General features: G+C 43.0%; 1 protein-coding gene and 1 non-coding gene across 2 annotated transcripts; one reads left to right on the top strand and one right to left on the bottom strand.

Annotated features, from left to right (window-relative positions):
• Positions 1-2,704: 2,704 nt before the first annotated feature.
• Positions 2,705-7,215, top strand: PEX12 (peroxisomal biogenesis factor 12). Its single transcript, XM_056127805.1, has 3 exons — positions 2,705-2,909; positions 3,651-4,204; positions 5,585-7,215. The coding sequence occupies exons 1-3, from the start codon at positions 2,784-2,786 to the stop codon at positions 5,982-5,984; spliced, it is 1,080 nt and encodes a 359-aa protein (XP_055983780.1). The 5' UTR covers positions 2,705-2,783; the 3' UTR covers positions 5,985-7,215.
• Positions 7,216-9,981: 2,766 nt separating this feature from the next.
• LOC130036331 (Z30 small nucleolar RNA) lies at positions 9,982-10,078 on the bottom strand. Its single transcript, XR_008794371.1, has one exon. It is a non-coding gene; the product is annotated as a Z30 small nucleolar RNA (small nucleolar RNA).
• Positions 10,079-17,061: the final 6,983 nt, after the last annotated feature.

Raw genomic sequence — 17,061 nt, 5'->3', positions numbered from 1 at the left:
TTTTTTACCATGAAGAACCCCAATAAAACCCCACCCCCCCACCCCTCCCAGTCCCTGTGAGGCAGATGAATTCTAGTTAGCACTCTATCTGCTTTGATTAGATTCATTGTTTCAATAAAAGATTCACCACTATTATTTAGAGTTTACACCCCCCCCAAATCAGACATGCTGAAAAAGCATTGTGAAGTGATTTGCTTTCTACAGCTGGATTCAAGAATTAAATGTTGGTTTTGGATTTCTGCTATTTTACTTATTAATCCTGGAAGTATTTCTACTGAAAGTCAGATAATTAAGAAATTGGTTTCTGTGCTCTGGAGTCGTGGCCGTGCCGGAGAGCCGCTCGTGGGGGGCAACTGGTGACATCGGTAGGGCGTGAAAGGCGGACTGAGACGCCCCCCTTCCCGTGAGGTTTTAGTCGCCCCCACTCACAGTGGTCCAATTTAAAAAAAAATATCCTGGTAACATAGCTAAGAATGCAGAAGTTCATTTATTACAGTTGCATTACTAGATTTCCTTCCTCTATGTAAGAGCATTTAATGTGGCCGGAGCCATATTACAAAGAATAAGCTGTTTGCCTTGCCCTAGGCCACTCTGGGTTCGATCCCCAGCACCCCATATGGTTCCCCAAGCCCACCAGGACTGATCCCTTAGGGCAGTACTAAAGTTGGCTACAAGCATCTATGGCATAGTCTCACATCCTGCCAGCCCCATGAGGCAGCTGCCTCAAACTGCACCTGAAGTTCACTTGTTTCCACTGGTGTTGGAGATGATCCCTGTCACTCAGTTTCTTGGGGAGACATGGATCCAGGCTGGAGTGAGGAATTGCTCTTTGCAGGAAGGTCACCTTTACCTCACAGAAAAGAATTTCAGGAGGAAGTAAAATAGTGGAGCAGGATTAAGTTTTGGGGGTTTTTGGTTTGCTTGTTTTTATTGAAACTTACCTTGATGTGAGGGAAGCGGGAAAAAGGGAGTACATGTTTAAGAGAGAAGGCTTCTCCAGAGTGGAAAAGGCAGAGAGACAAGCAAGTGAGGTATGTATTCGAGGGAAAATAGGAGCTTGAAGAGCAAGTCCAGAATGACTTTTGGGAGGAAGTTTTATACAATTCCCCAAAAAAGTATTTTCCTCGAGTTCTCTGCATACATACATAGAGATTAATCCAAGCACTGTCATGGAAAAGACTTGCATTGTTTCATTGAGTCGTTGTTTTGGGTTTTTTTTTTTTTTTTTGGCTTTTTGGTTCATACTCGGTGATGCTCAGGGATTACTCCTGGCTCCTCTGCACTCAGGAATTACTCGTGGCGATGCTCCCGGGACCATACGGGATGCTTCTGATCAGACCCGGGTGAGCCTCGTGCAAGGTAACCGCCCTATTCGCTGTGCTATTGCTCCGGCCCTTGACCTGCATTGTCGATAGTCTTCTCAAAATATCAGTCTTTCTACTGTTCCCCTCTTTCCCCCATAATATCCTAGATTCTTCTATAGTTTCCTTTTCTGTGGGATCCACCTTTCTCAGGATAGAAACCTGGATTTCTGCATCTGAGTGGTGCCTCAGTGTTTCCCCTGAAAAGAGCTCGGGATTTGTATTTAAGTTTAATTATTTCCCCGAAAGTACACTGCCTGGGACCCTCTATCTATATCTTCCTGTAACAAACCCAAAAAACCATATCGCTAATGAAATGCACCCCGCCCTGTGTGAGTTATGCTTGACTAGCACCAATCACCAACCCTAAGAAGGTAAGTGAGCTTCCAGTTTTGATTTGAAAAAAAAAAAAATCGTCCTAAATTCCGAGGCAAACTTGAACCCTTCTCCTTTCAGTCATCTTTATCACTGGCGACATTAATAAAATATAAATGAACCTACATCTCCGACCCTGCCCACTCTTCGGGTCGCCTAGTTAATCATTCCCTGGGTCACTCCACCGCCCAGACACGGAAGCTCTCGGCGCTCCAGATCCTTTGCAAAAAAATACTTCTGCGGAGAGAGTGGCTGCTGCGCCTTTCTCCCGGGTGTGCGACCACCAGCCGAGAAAGACAGACCCGTGGAGGAGCGTCTGCCAAAGGCCGCTTTCAATTTCCGCGGGGGCGGAAGCGGAAGTGGCCGAGGGCGCCGAGAGCCGCCAGTTCCGGTTTCCGGGCCGCGGGGGCGCTCGAGCGGCTCACCTGTGCGGCTGCTTCCCGAGGCCCGGGCGCTGCTATTTCCGGCGGCGGCTCCCCTGCCGGCGCCGGGATCGCCCTCCTCTCGCGGCGCGGTGGGCTGCTCGGCGCCGGGGGTCCGCGCGCAGCCGGGGAGACGTCACGACCCGCGGCCGGGGCCTGCGTTTGCGAACCGGGCCGCACTGGTCCCCGGGACCCCGCAGCCGGCGCGGTTGGGCCCCCCACGCTTGAGACACCCGGATTCCCAGCCTCGGCTCTGCGGCGCGGGGCGCGCCTGTGCGCAGCCCGGACTCGGCGGTCACATTCGGCCCAGTGCGGAGCAGCTTTTTTTGTTTTGTTTTGACACATCGGCACGCCCTCCACACCGCCCGCACCCACGTCTGCGTTCACTGCGCGCTGGGCTTTGACGCGAGACCCCCCTCCAACCCGCCCCCTTCACACCAGAGGCGGTCGTTAACCTCACCCCGCCCCACGCCCCACCCCCCGCCTTTCCCGTCAAGTTGGCAGCATTTCCCGGTGTCCCGCAGAAAGTCCCTTGCACTGAGACCGGGTCCCCTCAGACTCCAGGCAAGTTCATGCTTGCTGCACAGTCTGTGGACAGAGCGGGAGGTGGTGCACCGGCAAAGCGATGGCCGAGCACGGGGCGCACATCACAACGGCCGCTGTGCTGGACGACCAGCCGTCCATCTTCGAGGTGGTAGCGCAGGACAGTCTGATGACAGCGGTGAGACCAGCTCTCCAGCATGTGGTCAAGGTAAGGCACTGACGCTCCGCCAGGTTTCTAGAAACCCCAAGCCCATAAACTTGAGTCTATCTGGAGGCCAGCGGAGGCTTAGAAATAACCGGTAGGCACAAAATTCGCACCTTTATGATTTAGCTAGCTGTTACGTGTCCTGTTATACTAAATGAATACCCAGCACTTAAGGGACTCCATGCAGGCTATCGAATGTAGCCTGCCCACAGGGCAGAGTCTGGCAAACTCCCCGTGGCGTACCAAATATGCCAAATACCAGTAACAATGATGGGTCTCATTCTCCTAAAGAGCCTTGAATATAATCTCAGGGTTAGGATGAAAGAGACGTTACTGGGGCCTGCTCGAGGCAATCGACGAATAACAGGATGATGAAATGAAAAAAAAAATGATGAAAGAGACTCTTAAAAATTTTTTTATTGTATTTTTTATTTACAAAATGTACTGTATTTTTTTATTTACAAAATTTATTGTATTTTTTTTTTACAAACCCAGTGGAGGGCGGAGGGTGGGTAGTCTCCCTGTGGTCTTGAGGGGATCATACTTTGGTAGGATCTAACCTTTGACTCTTGAATTAAAAACTCGCTCCAACCCTTAGAAATGCCTCTCCAGCCCCACTGAAGTGAACCCAAAAGAAGCAATTTGTGAAATCCCAACTTGTGGAATTGAGTGGGGGTGGAGGTATTAAATACAAGACACAGTGGTGCAATGGGGTGGATTTCATACTGATTTATTTTGCTTTAGGTTCTGGCAGAATCAAATCCTGCCCTTTATGGCTTCTTATGGAGGTGGTTTGATGAAATCTTTACCGTGCTAGATCTTCTGCTCCAGCAGCATTATCTGTCTAAAACCAGTGCCTCGTTTTCAGAAAACTTTTATGGCTTAAAGCGAATTGTAATGAGGGACACACATGGGTCCCAGAGACTGGCCAGTGCTGGTCTCCCAAAGAAGCAGCTTTGGAAGTCAATTATGTTCCTGGTTCTTCTTCCGTATCTGAAAGTAAAGCTGGAGAAGCTGGTGTCTAGCCTGCGAGAAGAGGATGAATATTCGATCCATCCCCCTTCTTCCCGCTGGAAACAATTTCATAGAGCCTTCCTGGCAGCCTATCCCTTCGTTAACATGGCCTGGGAAGGCTGGTTTCTTGTGCAGCAACTTCGCTATATCCTGGGAAAGTCTCAGCAACACTCTCCACTGCTGAGTCTGGCTGGAGTGCGGCTCGGCCGGCTTACAGTTCAGGACATCCAAGCCCTGGAGCACAGAGCAGCAGCAGCCCACAAGATGCGGCAGCCACCCAGGAGGTAAGGCCTTTCCATTGCCCTAAACTCGATTTTTAAATCTCTAAAATCTTGGCCCATATTTACAAAATCCATCTCCCTCGCCCCTTGTAGGTACTCCATAACATGATAGAAAAAATTCTATCCATCAACAAAGATTGCCACCCAGTAACATTCCTCACCAAACTAGCTACGTTTTTGTGCACACATGCTTTGTGCCAGGCCCTGCGCTGGGTGCTGTCTTTGAATATATCTCAATACTCATCACAACCTAATGAGTTAAATAAATGCATTAGCCCCATTTAATAGTCAAGGAAATTGTCCTCACGGCTTAAATACCTTCCCAACACCACCCAGAAGCTGGCAGAATTAAGATTCAGACTCAATCAATACAATTCTAGATTGTTGTTTGTCACAGTGATATCATTTCTACTTGGTGTTTGTATTCTCATTTTGTTGCTGAGTTATTTTTAAGTGTATTTTAATTGAATTTTAAGTGAATTTTATATGAATTTTTCTAGATGTAACGTTCCCCCTGCAAAAAAAAAAAAAAGAAAACTTATATAATCAACACCTTATTAAATAGCAAAACAAAACCTGGAACTCCTAGGAATCAGAAAGATAGTACAAAGGTTAAGGCACAGTTCTTGCGTGCAGCTAGCCTCAGTTACATCCTTGGCACTGTGTTTGTTCCCCAGAATTGCCAGGGGAAACCCCTGGGGCAGAGGGCCAGGAATATCACTTGAGCACTACAGGGTGTGGCCTAACCCCCTCTTCTCCCCAGCACCCCCCCAAAAAAGCTGAATTCCTAGTGCCAGATTTGGGAGCCTCTGGGTTGGATCCCTAGCACCCCTATGTTGTATTGCCACCCCAGTACTACAGGGAATAGTTTAGTGCATTCAGTTACCACTGGATTTACCCCCTTCCCAAGTAACAAAATTTTAATTTTGGAAGGCTATGTCTGCCCTCCAGGATGCCTGGGATCAAGTTGTATAGAAGACATTTCTACCCCCTGAAAAATTTGAACTTTCATACTCCTAAAATATAAAGTGAAGTCAGAATAATTTAGCCTAGATCTTTAAGGGGTCACCAAGTTAGCAGCTACTCAAGTTCCCACACTGAGCAGTGATATTGGTGGAAAGTGTAAGAAGTGCATTTATGGGTTGGGAGAGATAATAAAACTGGTAGAGAGCTTGTCCGGCGTGCAGCCAACCCCAGGTTCGAACCCCGACACCACATATGGTTTCATAAGCCCACCAGGAGTGACCTGAGTGCAGAGCCAGGAGTTAGCACTGCTGGGTGTGGCCCCAAAACAAACAAAGAGTGAATTTATATCATATGTAATGCACCTGTGATGACACCTAAATCAAGTTTCTTCTTTCCCTCCTTGTGTTCTGCCAACAGTGTTAGAGAGAAGATAACATCTGCGCTGAAGAAAGCTGTGGGGGGTGTTGCCTTGTCCCTCTCGTCAGGCCTGTCTGTGGGTGTCTTCTTCCTGCAGTTCCTTGAATGGTGGTACTCCTCTGAAAACCAAGACACCATCAAGTCGCTGACTGCTCTGCCTACCCCCCCGCCACCTGTACACTTAGACTACAATTCTGATTCCCCTCTGTTACCCAAGTTGAAGACTGTCTGCCCACTGTGTCGTAAGACCCGGGTGAACGACACTGTTCTTGCCACCTCTGGCTACGTGTTTTGTTACCGCTGTGTATTTAATTATGTGAGGAGTCACCAAGCTTGTCCCATCACAGGTTATCCAACAGAAATACAGCATCTAATTAAGCTGTACTCCCCTGACAACTGAAAGGGATTACTGTCTTAATCCACAACACCATAAGGTCACAGGGCTAACTTTTGGCATGATATGTAGCAATTTGGTATATCTCAGCCTCAATTCATAATTATGCAAGTGTTAACCATACTATTTTTTAAAAAAGGATATATCTGTTGATCTTAACCTTTCACCCTGCTGTCTAGACCTCTACTTATTGCTGGCCAGACCGGTTAGGGTAGGAGAATCAAGACTGAAGGGAAAATGCCAGTTAGTGTAGAGTAAGTGCAGGTGAAAAGATTGATTAGTATAGAAGGATATCCTATCCTTTTCCTTACAGAATAAGGACAGGGCTGGAGAGCTAGTTAAGGTGCTTGCCTTGCATGCAGCTGACCTGGTTTGGATCCCGGTTGCACAACAAAATTCCCTGCACCCTACAAGTGTCCTGCCCTTCTACCCTGTCCTCCTCCCTTAAAAAAAAAAATCAAGTGGTACAAGTGGCTCTCAGGAAAAACACAAGTTAAACCTCAAAGTGGGACGGGGAAGGGAGCTCTGGCCTTCTCTTTAATCTGCCTCTGACAGGTTTTATTCTGACAGAGATTTGATCAGTTTACAATGTGAAAATGTGGACCTGCTCTATAGTAATACTTTAGAAAAATAATTGCTCTTTCAATCTACTGTGACCTGTTTGTTAACATCTTCTGTAACTTATCAGTGTTTTAAAGATTTCTCTATGAGCCATATATGTTTTTGAAACTGATTAAAGGGAAACAGGTTGAGTATTTGTTTATATAGTTGTCTGAAGATTTCAATGTGAAAGCAAACATAATAAGCAATGAAGAGATGAAATACTGATCTAATAACTGTAAAAAAAAGAATCTTAGGAATATTTAAAGAAAGAAACTAGTATTTCAGTAAGTGGGCTGGAGTGATAGAACAGCAGGTAGGGAATTTGCCTTGCTCAAAGCTAACTTGGGTTTGACCCTCAACATCCCATATAATCCCCTAAGCACTGCCAAGAGTAATTCCTGAGTGCAGAGCCAGGAATAACCCCTGATCGTTGCTGGGGATGGCCCAAAAACAAAGAGAATAATACATTTGTTCTGCATACAATTCGTTTGCTGAACTGGTATGAATTTATTCTGGCTGTTACCAAAGTTTCTATGAAACATTTTAAGAATAAATCTTTTTGTCAATGAGCTATTCTATGCTGTCATGATTATACGGAAACAAAGATTACTAGACGTGTTTACATCATTCATTTAGATTACTTTTGACTTGGAACTATTTTTTGTATGAAACTGTTTCCTCCCTACCCCCAAAATTGGTAGTTAAGGGGAGAAACTTGATACTCAATGGTTAAGAATTTAGCTTTGTGTGAAACTCCTAGTATCAGAAATACAACAGATGTACTGGAGAAATAGTACAGCAAGTGGGACACTTATATGGCATCAGCTGACCTGGGTTCTATCCCTGGCATCCTTATGGTACCCAAGCCTGCCAGGAGCAAGCCCTAAGCATTGCTGGGTGTGCCCCCTACCAAACAAAACTAAACTACAGAAACACTTGAATTGCCTATGTAGGAAAATTCATGCTACTAAATTAGCAGAATTGTGAAAACAGTATTTAGAAAAAAAAATCAGTAAAGGATAAAAACAATTCATAAGTGTCTGTTTCTCAGGGCTTAAATTTAGCAATTCATAGCACATTCTGATAGGTTAAAATTATATTTAAAAATGGAAAATCCTAGGGATTTAAAAATATTAACACTTTGAAGTATATTAGAACAGTTGTAATAATGTTTGTCGAACCTTGAGATTTTTTACTACAATAAATACTACAGTTAAGAAATTTTAATATAGTAGTAATAAGGGACTTGAACAGATTGAAGATTGACATGATGGAGCACTTTGTGAAGTAACCAAAACCAGATTGTTTGCTGTGTTTCACTACATAATCTCACCACATAATTGTCACAGACTTCATGCCAAGTTTTTTCTTGCAAAAAAAAGTGGGACTGCGTAAGTATGCCTGTATTATTTAAAATATTTAACTGTCTTTGGTGAAAGAATGCATGGAATACTCATGAATATACATTAAAATAGTACAAATCAATGCACATCATTTCTTCCTGAGAATTTAGTGAAGACTTTTTACAATCTGCCCAAAAATTAAGTCAACATATTTGCATTTGTGCATTAGTCAAAATATTACACAAGAACATTTATTACAGTATTGCGAAGTACTGATTTGCAAAATCTAATGTGTGTCTCAAGATTCTGTACTATCACTGGTTTCATTACCTCACAGGCAGTCCTCATCACCACTCATAAGTTTATTTCCTCACTCTGCCACAGTGAGATCTATCTAGTGCATTTGAAATTCCTATGTTTTTTTAAGCTTTTGATGGTTGCTTTGTGTGGTATAAGGTCCCAACTCTCAATTACTCGTGTGCATTGTAGTTCCAAGGACGGATGCTTAATCTTTCCAGCTGGTGTCAACAGGTGTTCATCACTGCTCATCCACTCACTGCAGAAACAATGGAGATGATCTTCAAAGGGCTTATTTACACCTGTATTCAGTGGCTGATAGATGTTAGGTTACTGGAAGTGTCCTATTTTCATGGAGAAGTTGCTTTATTTTGTTCATGATGTGACCTTGAAAACTGGTAAAATAAAGGCCAGTTCTTTCAGTAGTGCATCTGGTCTTCTGATCCATACAGTTTTAATCTAGTCCACCATGAGTTCCAAGTCCATCCAACCATTTGTTTGCACTCAAGACATGAATTCCTAGGGGAAACTGTGTTCCTTTCTGCATTATTTTCCTCTTAAGAATCACATAAGCTGGTAACTACTTCCATGGGCTGTAACAGCAAGCCTAACTATATACTAATATATCATTACCACTGGTTTTCATAGATACACTCGATGATCCTTTTAATACCATTGTACCAGGCATAATGAAAAATACTGGAGTCCAGCATTACCAATTTGTGAAAGTAAATAGGAAGCTTCCTGGTGCATACGCAAGATTAATTGATAGAAGCTTAGAATCTTTTCACTGTAATCAGCTGGCATCTTTTGACACACTGTCATATTTTCCTTTGCAGACAAATCGCACCATCACATGAACCTCATAACCCAGTCATGGCTTGCCTTAAACTGAGAAGAATGTTTGAGCGCAACCTCCTGTGCCTTCATTTGCAACATCTCATAGAATATAATGCAACCACCATTCCACACTTCACTGAGAAACACAAACACCTCTTCAATTTTGGGAAACTTGCCTGTCTTAGGACTTCCAAAGGCGCATCTAGAAAAGGTTGTGTTTTTCAGTTTGTCTTTTAGTTTCCTCCAGTCTCACACCAACTTTTCATTCACTGAGAACATTCTTTCCACAGCTCTGTTCTTACACTGTTCAGCGAACATAATCACTTTTACCTTAAAGCTTGCAAAATAGTTTTTGTTTACCCAATATCAGGACTACTACTCTATGCATGTTACTGTATGACTGCAGTGAATCATATAAATTTAGCTAGCGTGGAAAGATGCATGCCTTGCCCAAGCACATGATTTTTTCATAGCAGCTTTGCCTGCCCATGGGCTCCCCCGGGCCTAAGGGTCTTCTGTGGGTTGAGTGACAGTATCATTAGTATTGCAGGGCTACAATACAAACCATACAAAATGGTTTCCGGAAATATGACTGTGGGTGCTGAGAAATCTAGGCTCATGGCTCACATTGTATAAGAAGATACATACCCGTACGCCATTGGTCAATACATTACAGCTGTTTACCTTATAAGTAGCATGATGATCAGAATGATACCATGTGATGGCTTCATGATGAAAGGCTATTAACCAAATTTGGGACTGAACAAAATGGTGTGACGATTATGCGGTGCCCAACAATTATGCAGTGAAATATGGTCCCTCAACCTAAGGAAGAAAAAAAGAGGAAAGTATCAGTAATTCAAAACAATACCAAAGAAGGACTCAGCACAATGAAACCAATTTCCCTTAGGAATCTGAATCAGCTCAGAGAGAAGATTAAAGAATCATACCCTGGTCAGAGCCAACACTGAAATGATGGCAATACCAGGTCAGACTATACTTCACTCATCATTGCATCATGACATTTCACCAACAACCTACTTTCCCATCCAAGAAAATATAAGTTTACTCATGGAGATAAAAAAAAAAAAAAGACCTAAAACATACATTTTGAAATATTAAGGATGTTGTGAAAATATTTATAGTCTAATTCTAAAGTCAAAGATTTAGAAAAAAAAAATTCCTTTACAGGGGCTGGAGAGATAGCACGGAGGGTAGGGCATTTGCCTTGCACGTGGCTGACCCGGGTTCGATTCCCAGCATCCCATATGGTCCCCTGAGCATTGCCAGGAGTAACTCCTGAGTGCAGAGCCAGGAGTAACCGCTGTGCATCTCCAGGTGTGACCCAAAAAAGAAAAACAATTCCTTTACAAGGAAAATTCCAATTTATTTAATATACAATTTACTTACACTCTGCTGCCAACAAAGCCAAAGAGATTTTTAAAAGATTTTTTGTTTGTTTTTTGAGTCATACATGGTTATGCTCCTGGGTAACTCCTGGCTCTGTGCTCAGGGATCATTCCTGGCAGTGCTCAAGGACCATATGGAGTGCCAGGGATTGAACGTAGGAAGGCTGTGTGCAAAGGCAAGTCCCTTACCTGCTGTACTCTCTCTGGACCCCAAAAGTTAAATTTTATACCAGAATCTTATATTTTGAATCAAGATCTAGAATGGCTATTAATTTGCCAAATGTAAAACAAAGCCCAGCAGAGCTAGAGAGAACTGAGGTCTAAGAATCAAACATATCTTCTTACTACCTGCCAAATATAATAAAAGGTTTAATTTTATTTTCAGGCTAACCTGGATTATCAGTTTCTCCTGATCCCTCTCCAGAGATGACAGTGACTGAACCCAAGGCCTCACAAATGTGAGACAGACCCTGATTAGTAAATTTCTAAATGAGAAAGCTGACTATATTTCATTTTTTGACAATGATACCTTCTGGTGGTATATTATCTGACATGGAAAAGTGCTAGGATCACAATCTAAACTCTGGTGCCCCCACAAGCTTCCTTTAGCCATTTGTAAATACTAAGTTTCATAGCACATAGTTAAACATTGATAACTGTTGAGCTGTCTTGATCATTCAGCAACTATATTCCATAAAATAAGGGAAATTCAGATGCCTTATTTACAGGGGCAATCTGATCATCAGAGACTTTATTTCATAATCCTCTACTTGTAAAATATTTAATATCTATGAATAAATGGGCTGAGAGAGCTTAAATAACTGTCTAAAATCATTGAAGTGGTGAGAGAGTCAAGTTCTGAACCAAAAAGGGCTGTTTTTTAAATTTTTATTAAAAATGTTATAAAATTTACAAGATTTGTAAAAAATTTACAATATTGTTCATTATATAGTTTTTTTAGAATATTATATTTAATGTAGTAATTGCTTTATTAGGGTTGGAGTTTTCCATCTTTTTTTTTTTAGTGAAACACCATGAGGTACAGTTGTAGACTTACAATCTTTCATGCTTGGGTTTCAGTTATACAATGATCAAGTACATATCCCTCCACCAGTGCCCATTCTCCACCACCAATGAATCCAATAGCCCTCCCACTCCCCCATTAAGTAGTTGTTTTAAGCATTTAGTATTCCAACACCACCAATGTGACCAGCCCTCCACCAATATCCCCAGTTTCCCTCCCAATCCCAACCTGCCCGCTTTGGCACATAACAAATTTACTTTATATTACCTATTCCAACAAAACTTTAAGAACTGGCAAACTTCTTAAAGTCTATGTTCCTGCTACCAAATGCTGAATGTTCTGCCTCTAGTTTCTCTCCAATTAACATACTCTGAATATCACACACACACACATCCTTAAAATATGGAGATGTGTTTATTTCATATGAGAGCATTTAACTGCTCACTCTGGGTAGGAAATAGAAGTCCAATCTGGGGCTGGGGGACAGCGCAAAGGGCTGGATCACTTCCTCGGCATACAGGGTTCATTTTGGCCTGCAGCCTGGGGGAACCCTCTCTCAAAATCCAAACTTTAAAATTAAACCCGTTTATCTTCAACACCAACCCAGACTATGAGTCTTCAAATCTGCTACTGGAGCTTTGTACCCCCTATCTAGAAAATCCTTCCTCTTCATAGAAAACCTTTCTGTACTTCAATCCTACCTCTCTACTTTTGTGGCCTTTCTGCATGATTCTTTCACTGTCAATCCAAAAAGCAGTATCTATCCTTCCTCAACTGTGCAACACAATAGCATCTATTTCACTTTTCATCTTAGGATTCAGACATCACAGAATTCAAGGTCCTTAAAAGTCTAACCTAAAAAAAAAAAAAAGTCTAACCTCTACCATCTTCATCTTCATCCTGACACAAACCCCCATGTGCTCCAGCCATCCACAAGCCTTCCCAATTCTCTTCCACATCCACTTTGTTTCACCTGCACGGTCTTACTGCAAACTTTACTTAAAAGTCATTTTCTCTATTAAATGGTCTCTAACTTCTTCAGTCGTCTCCTCCCCTAACTTCCACAGCACTTTTCCCCCACCATGGCATGTCCCCGTCCCCCGCCCCTCATTCACCCCCCAGATCCCACCCCGCCCAATCAGACCCATCACAGAGAGAAGGGTCTGTCTTTTATTTTGTTTTTGCTTTTTTTTTTTTTTTAATTTGGAGGGCCTGGTGGTGGTGGTGGTTGGGCCACACCCGGCCATGCTCAGAGGTTACTCCTGGCTCTGCACTCAGGATATATGGGGTGCTTGGGATAGAATCTAGGTCGGCTGCATGCATACCCTCTATCCTCTCTCTCCAGTCCCAGGATCTGCCTTTTTTTTTTTTATCTTTCTTTCTTTTCTTTTCTTTTTTTTTTTTTTACATGCACTGCACGCAAAAATAGTGGCTGTTACACAAAACGAGGTAAATAAATGAGCATTTATTTTAACAAGCGAGCGCCATCCTAATCCCTAAACGACGTTATTAGAAAGCAGCAACGCAAGATACAAACCCACTTACCTCCAAGGTTTCACTAAGGTCCGAACATGCCTCGAGCATCTCAAGCCCCCTCATCCCCCAGCTTCTACCTCGTACAGCTCTGCACGACCCAAAACCAACCCGATGGACCCTTAAAAACGCTAAGGGCAAGGTCGGGACCCAGCGGCTTCAGGAAAGCCTGCGAGAAGCCATCCTGCAGGGGAAGCACACGAGGAAGGCCCGAGCCCGCGTTCAAACCAAAGGCACAGGCACGAGTCCTCAGTCATTGCAAAAACTCCACTGCCCTGCCTCTCCTAAGGCCTGCCCGGACCAGCGGAGGAAGATACCCGCGTCTCTTTGGTCCCCAGCGACATCCTCGCCAGCTTCCAATTCCCGGTCTCCTCGCGGCCCTTCGGCCGTCCCAACGCCCATTGCGGCCCTCGCCGAACAACCAATCCCCGGGTAGCCAGGGCATCACGTGGGTCGCAGGCCTAAGGCGGGACTTGGGCAAGAATTGGCCAATGAAAGCGAGAAAGAGGCGGGAAACTAATAGCGACGTGTCAGTCTCTACTATGGGGCGGGCTCCAAAGCTCAGGGTTCTGTTCTTGGTTTATAAGAGTTCTAGGTTTTTGTTTCTCGCACCTCCAGCTGTCTCCGTGGCTTTCTCTTGATGGCAGGACGACTGTAATCCTCGTTTCACACACTGGATAAGGGCATCTGAGGAAGGAGGGGATCCTAGAATGTGGGCGCCTTGGCTTTCCGGGAAGAACTACTCAGATTCAGATTAATAAACCTTTACCCTTACTCAGATTCAGATTAATAAACCCTTTAGAGTGTAGCTAAATAACAAAGAAGTGCAAAAGAGAAACAGGAACGAATTTCAGGCAGAGGTGATCTTTGGTTTGGGTGTGGAAAGCTAGGAGGAATTTGAGAAATTCTGGAAGAAGGAATAATTTAATTTCTGACTGAGGACCTAACCAAATTTGGGCAAAGTTGAAAAGGGTATAGCATATCTCAAAATTCTGCAAGATGGAGACGTTATAATCTAGATATCCTCCAGCATCAAAAACAAGTAACAAAACCCGAAAATGCCTGAAGCACAATCCAGACTTATTCTAGGATTTGAGTTCTAAGAATATCTAACACATTCTGGAAGGAACTGGGGTGGAGGAGTGTATTTGTAAGACCGGCTAATGCTTTGATAATGGTGGCTAGCTATTTGGAGAGTGTAATAATTTCAGATCCTGGGGAGATAGGTGATCAGAATAGTACTTTCAAAAACTATTTTTAAGGTGCATTTTTTAATAAATTAAGGAAGGGAGAGTAATTGCAGAAAAGTCATTGCAAACTATTGCAATGGTCCAGGTGAGAAGGAAGTGTATATGGAGAACTGGTTTATAAAAGGTAGAGTGCAATGGATGTCATGAATAGATATGACATGAACAAATAAAGGGAATAGACAAAAACATGGCGGAAAATGTAATGTTTTCTACCATACCTATCAAGGATCTCAAGGGTTATCCATGGTGGTGCTGGAGAGACATAGGGACTTGCATGGATGCCAGGTATCAAAAAGGTTGACTGCATGCAAAGCAAGCCACTTTACCTCCTGTACAATCTGTTTAGCCTCTCTCTGCTGTACTTTAAGAACAGCAGAGGTTAGACAATGAAGAGAATGTGCCTTTACATAGGTTATTTGCTCTGCCTGATTTGCTCCTTTATCATCATCTTTCCTCACCCTGCTACATTCTTACTTGTAGGTTTCTTGTCATATACTATCTCATTTGTGAAATTTTATCATCACAGACACAGTTACCGTCACTCTCAGAAAACCCAGAACTCACTGCATATACACTGATGTCTCTCCAAGTAGCACTGGAGTGACATGCATCCGACCTAAAATCTGCAATCACATAAACTGTTTTTCAGTTTCCCCATCTGCAAAAGAAAATAATTAAATAATTATATAACAGCACCTACCTCACAGAGCAGCTATGAGAATTAAATGAGAACAGTACTTAATACATGGAGTGCTCACAAGATAATACTGTTTGTGTTGTATTGGAATGAGCCGTTCAATACATATTTTGAAAGCTTGTGAATGCAACTTGTGTGCATTAGTCTTCTGGTTAAAAGTAAGATTGGTTGCCAGAATGAGAATACGTGTGTTTTAGAATCAGATACATGGATTAACATCCTAGCTCTGCTACTTACTAGGAGTGAAAAGGCATTTCTCTGCATGCAGTCTTCATTTATAAGGTGACAAAATAATGCATCTCCTATAAGGAGTTATGAGGACAATTTGAGAACAATAAAATTAAACAGCTGATCAATCATAAAAAGGCAGACATTAACGGGATATTTTAATTCTAATGCATATCTTTAGTGCATAAAATCACATTCAGGATATGAAAGGTGCTTACTATTTCATTACTGAATGAGATTTGACAATATATGCTAGGAACCACCTTAAGTTGGTCATGGAATTTCTTTCATAAGAGCCTAGAAGGCCCTATTATATCTCCCTATTACACAGATGAAATCCGAAGTTTAGATGAGCTTAATCAAGGTCTCAAAAATTAGAAAGTGCCAGAGCTAGAATTTCAACATGCTGCATGCTCTAAATAATAACAGATAGGGGCTGGAGCAATAGCACAGCGGGTAGGGCGTTTGCCTTACATGCAGCCAACCCAGGTTCAATTCCCAGCATCCCATATGGTCCCCTGAGCACCGCCAGGGGTGATTCCTGAGCTCAGAGCCAGGAGTAACTCCTGTGTATCGCTGGGTGTGACCCAAAAAGCAATAATAAATAAATAAATAATAACAGATAGAACACTGCTAAATGTGGTTGCTTTAAAATAAAAAAAAAAAGAAATTGTGGCCCACACCCAGTAATGTTCAGGGGTTATTACTGGTTCTGCACTCCTGAATTATTTATAGTAGTGCTCAGGGGCCATATAGGGTACTGGGGATTGAACTCAGGTCGGCAGTGTGCAAAGCAATCACCGTACCTCTAATATCTCCAGTCCCATGAGTCTTATTTTTTTAATTTAATTTAATTTTTTTTTTTTTTTTTGCTGGCAATGTACCTGGCAATGTACAGGGGTTACTCCTGGCTCTGCAGTCAGGAGTTACTCCTGGCGGTGCTCAGGGGACCATACGGGATGCTGGGAGTCGAACCCGGATTGGCCGCGTGCAAGGTAAACGCTCTACCCGCTGTGCTGTCTCTCCAGCCCCATGAGTCTTATTTTTAAGAAAAATAAAAGCCTAGTATAACCATAATCCCTAAGTGAGATAATTAGCTTGCAAATATTTTTCCATTTAATTGCTTTGCCTTGCACACGGCGGACCAGGTTGACCTGAGTTTGATTCCTCCGCCCCTCGGAGAGCCTGCAAGCTACCAAGAGTATCTCGCCTGCACAGCAAAGCCTGGCAATACCCCGTGATGTATTCGATATACCAAACACAGTAACAACAAGTCTCACAATGTTACTAGGCCCGCTTGAGCAAATCGATGAACAACGGGAAGACAGTGATAGTGACAGTGATGATTAAAATAAGCATTAACATTTATTTTTATTATAGAACCACTTAGAAAATAAGAGAAAGCTACAGTAAAAAAGGAAAAGAAATTAGATAAGGTGCATGAGAGGAAATTCAAAGCATAAATGTATGCTCTGCATGCAGGAGTCTCAGGCTGGACCCCTGGCACTGCATGGTTCCCTGAGCAGCTCTGGCAGTGATGCTCAAGCACCAGTGGCTGTGGTTCAAAATCCAAATCTCAACCAAACAAAGAAACAAAAATATAAATAAATAAGGATCCAGAGAGATAGTACAGCAGGTAAGGTGCTTACCTGGCATATAACTGACCCAGGTTTGAGCTCCAACAGCACACGTGATGTTCCAAGTCCTTTCAGAAATGATCCCTGAGCACAGAGCCAAGAATAAGTCCTGAGTACCAATGGATATGGCTCAAAAGGAAAAAAAAGTGAAAAAAATTAATTAATTCACAGCAATCCCTTCACCCAGGTATGAGAATTTTTTTAGGTTGAGTTGTGTGTCCA

The sequence above is a fragment of the Sorex fumeus genome, unplaced genomic scaffold (genome assembly GCF_029834395.1).
Source record: "Sorex fumeus unplaced genomic scaffold, SorFum_2.1 ptg000063l, whole genome shotgun sequence".
NCBI classification, from domain to species: domain Eukaryota; kingdom Metazoa; phylum Chordata; class Mammalia; order Eulipotyphla; family Soricidae; genus Sorex; species Sorex fumeus.
The sequence above is the reverse complement of the archived record's forward strand: the minus strand, read 5'-3'. Positions and strand labels throughout refer to the sequence as shown.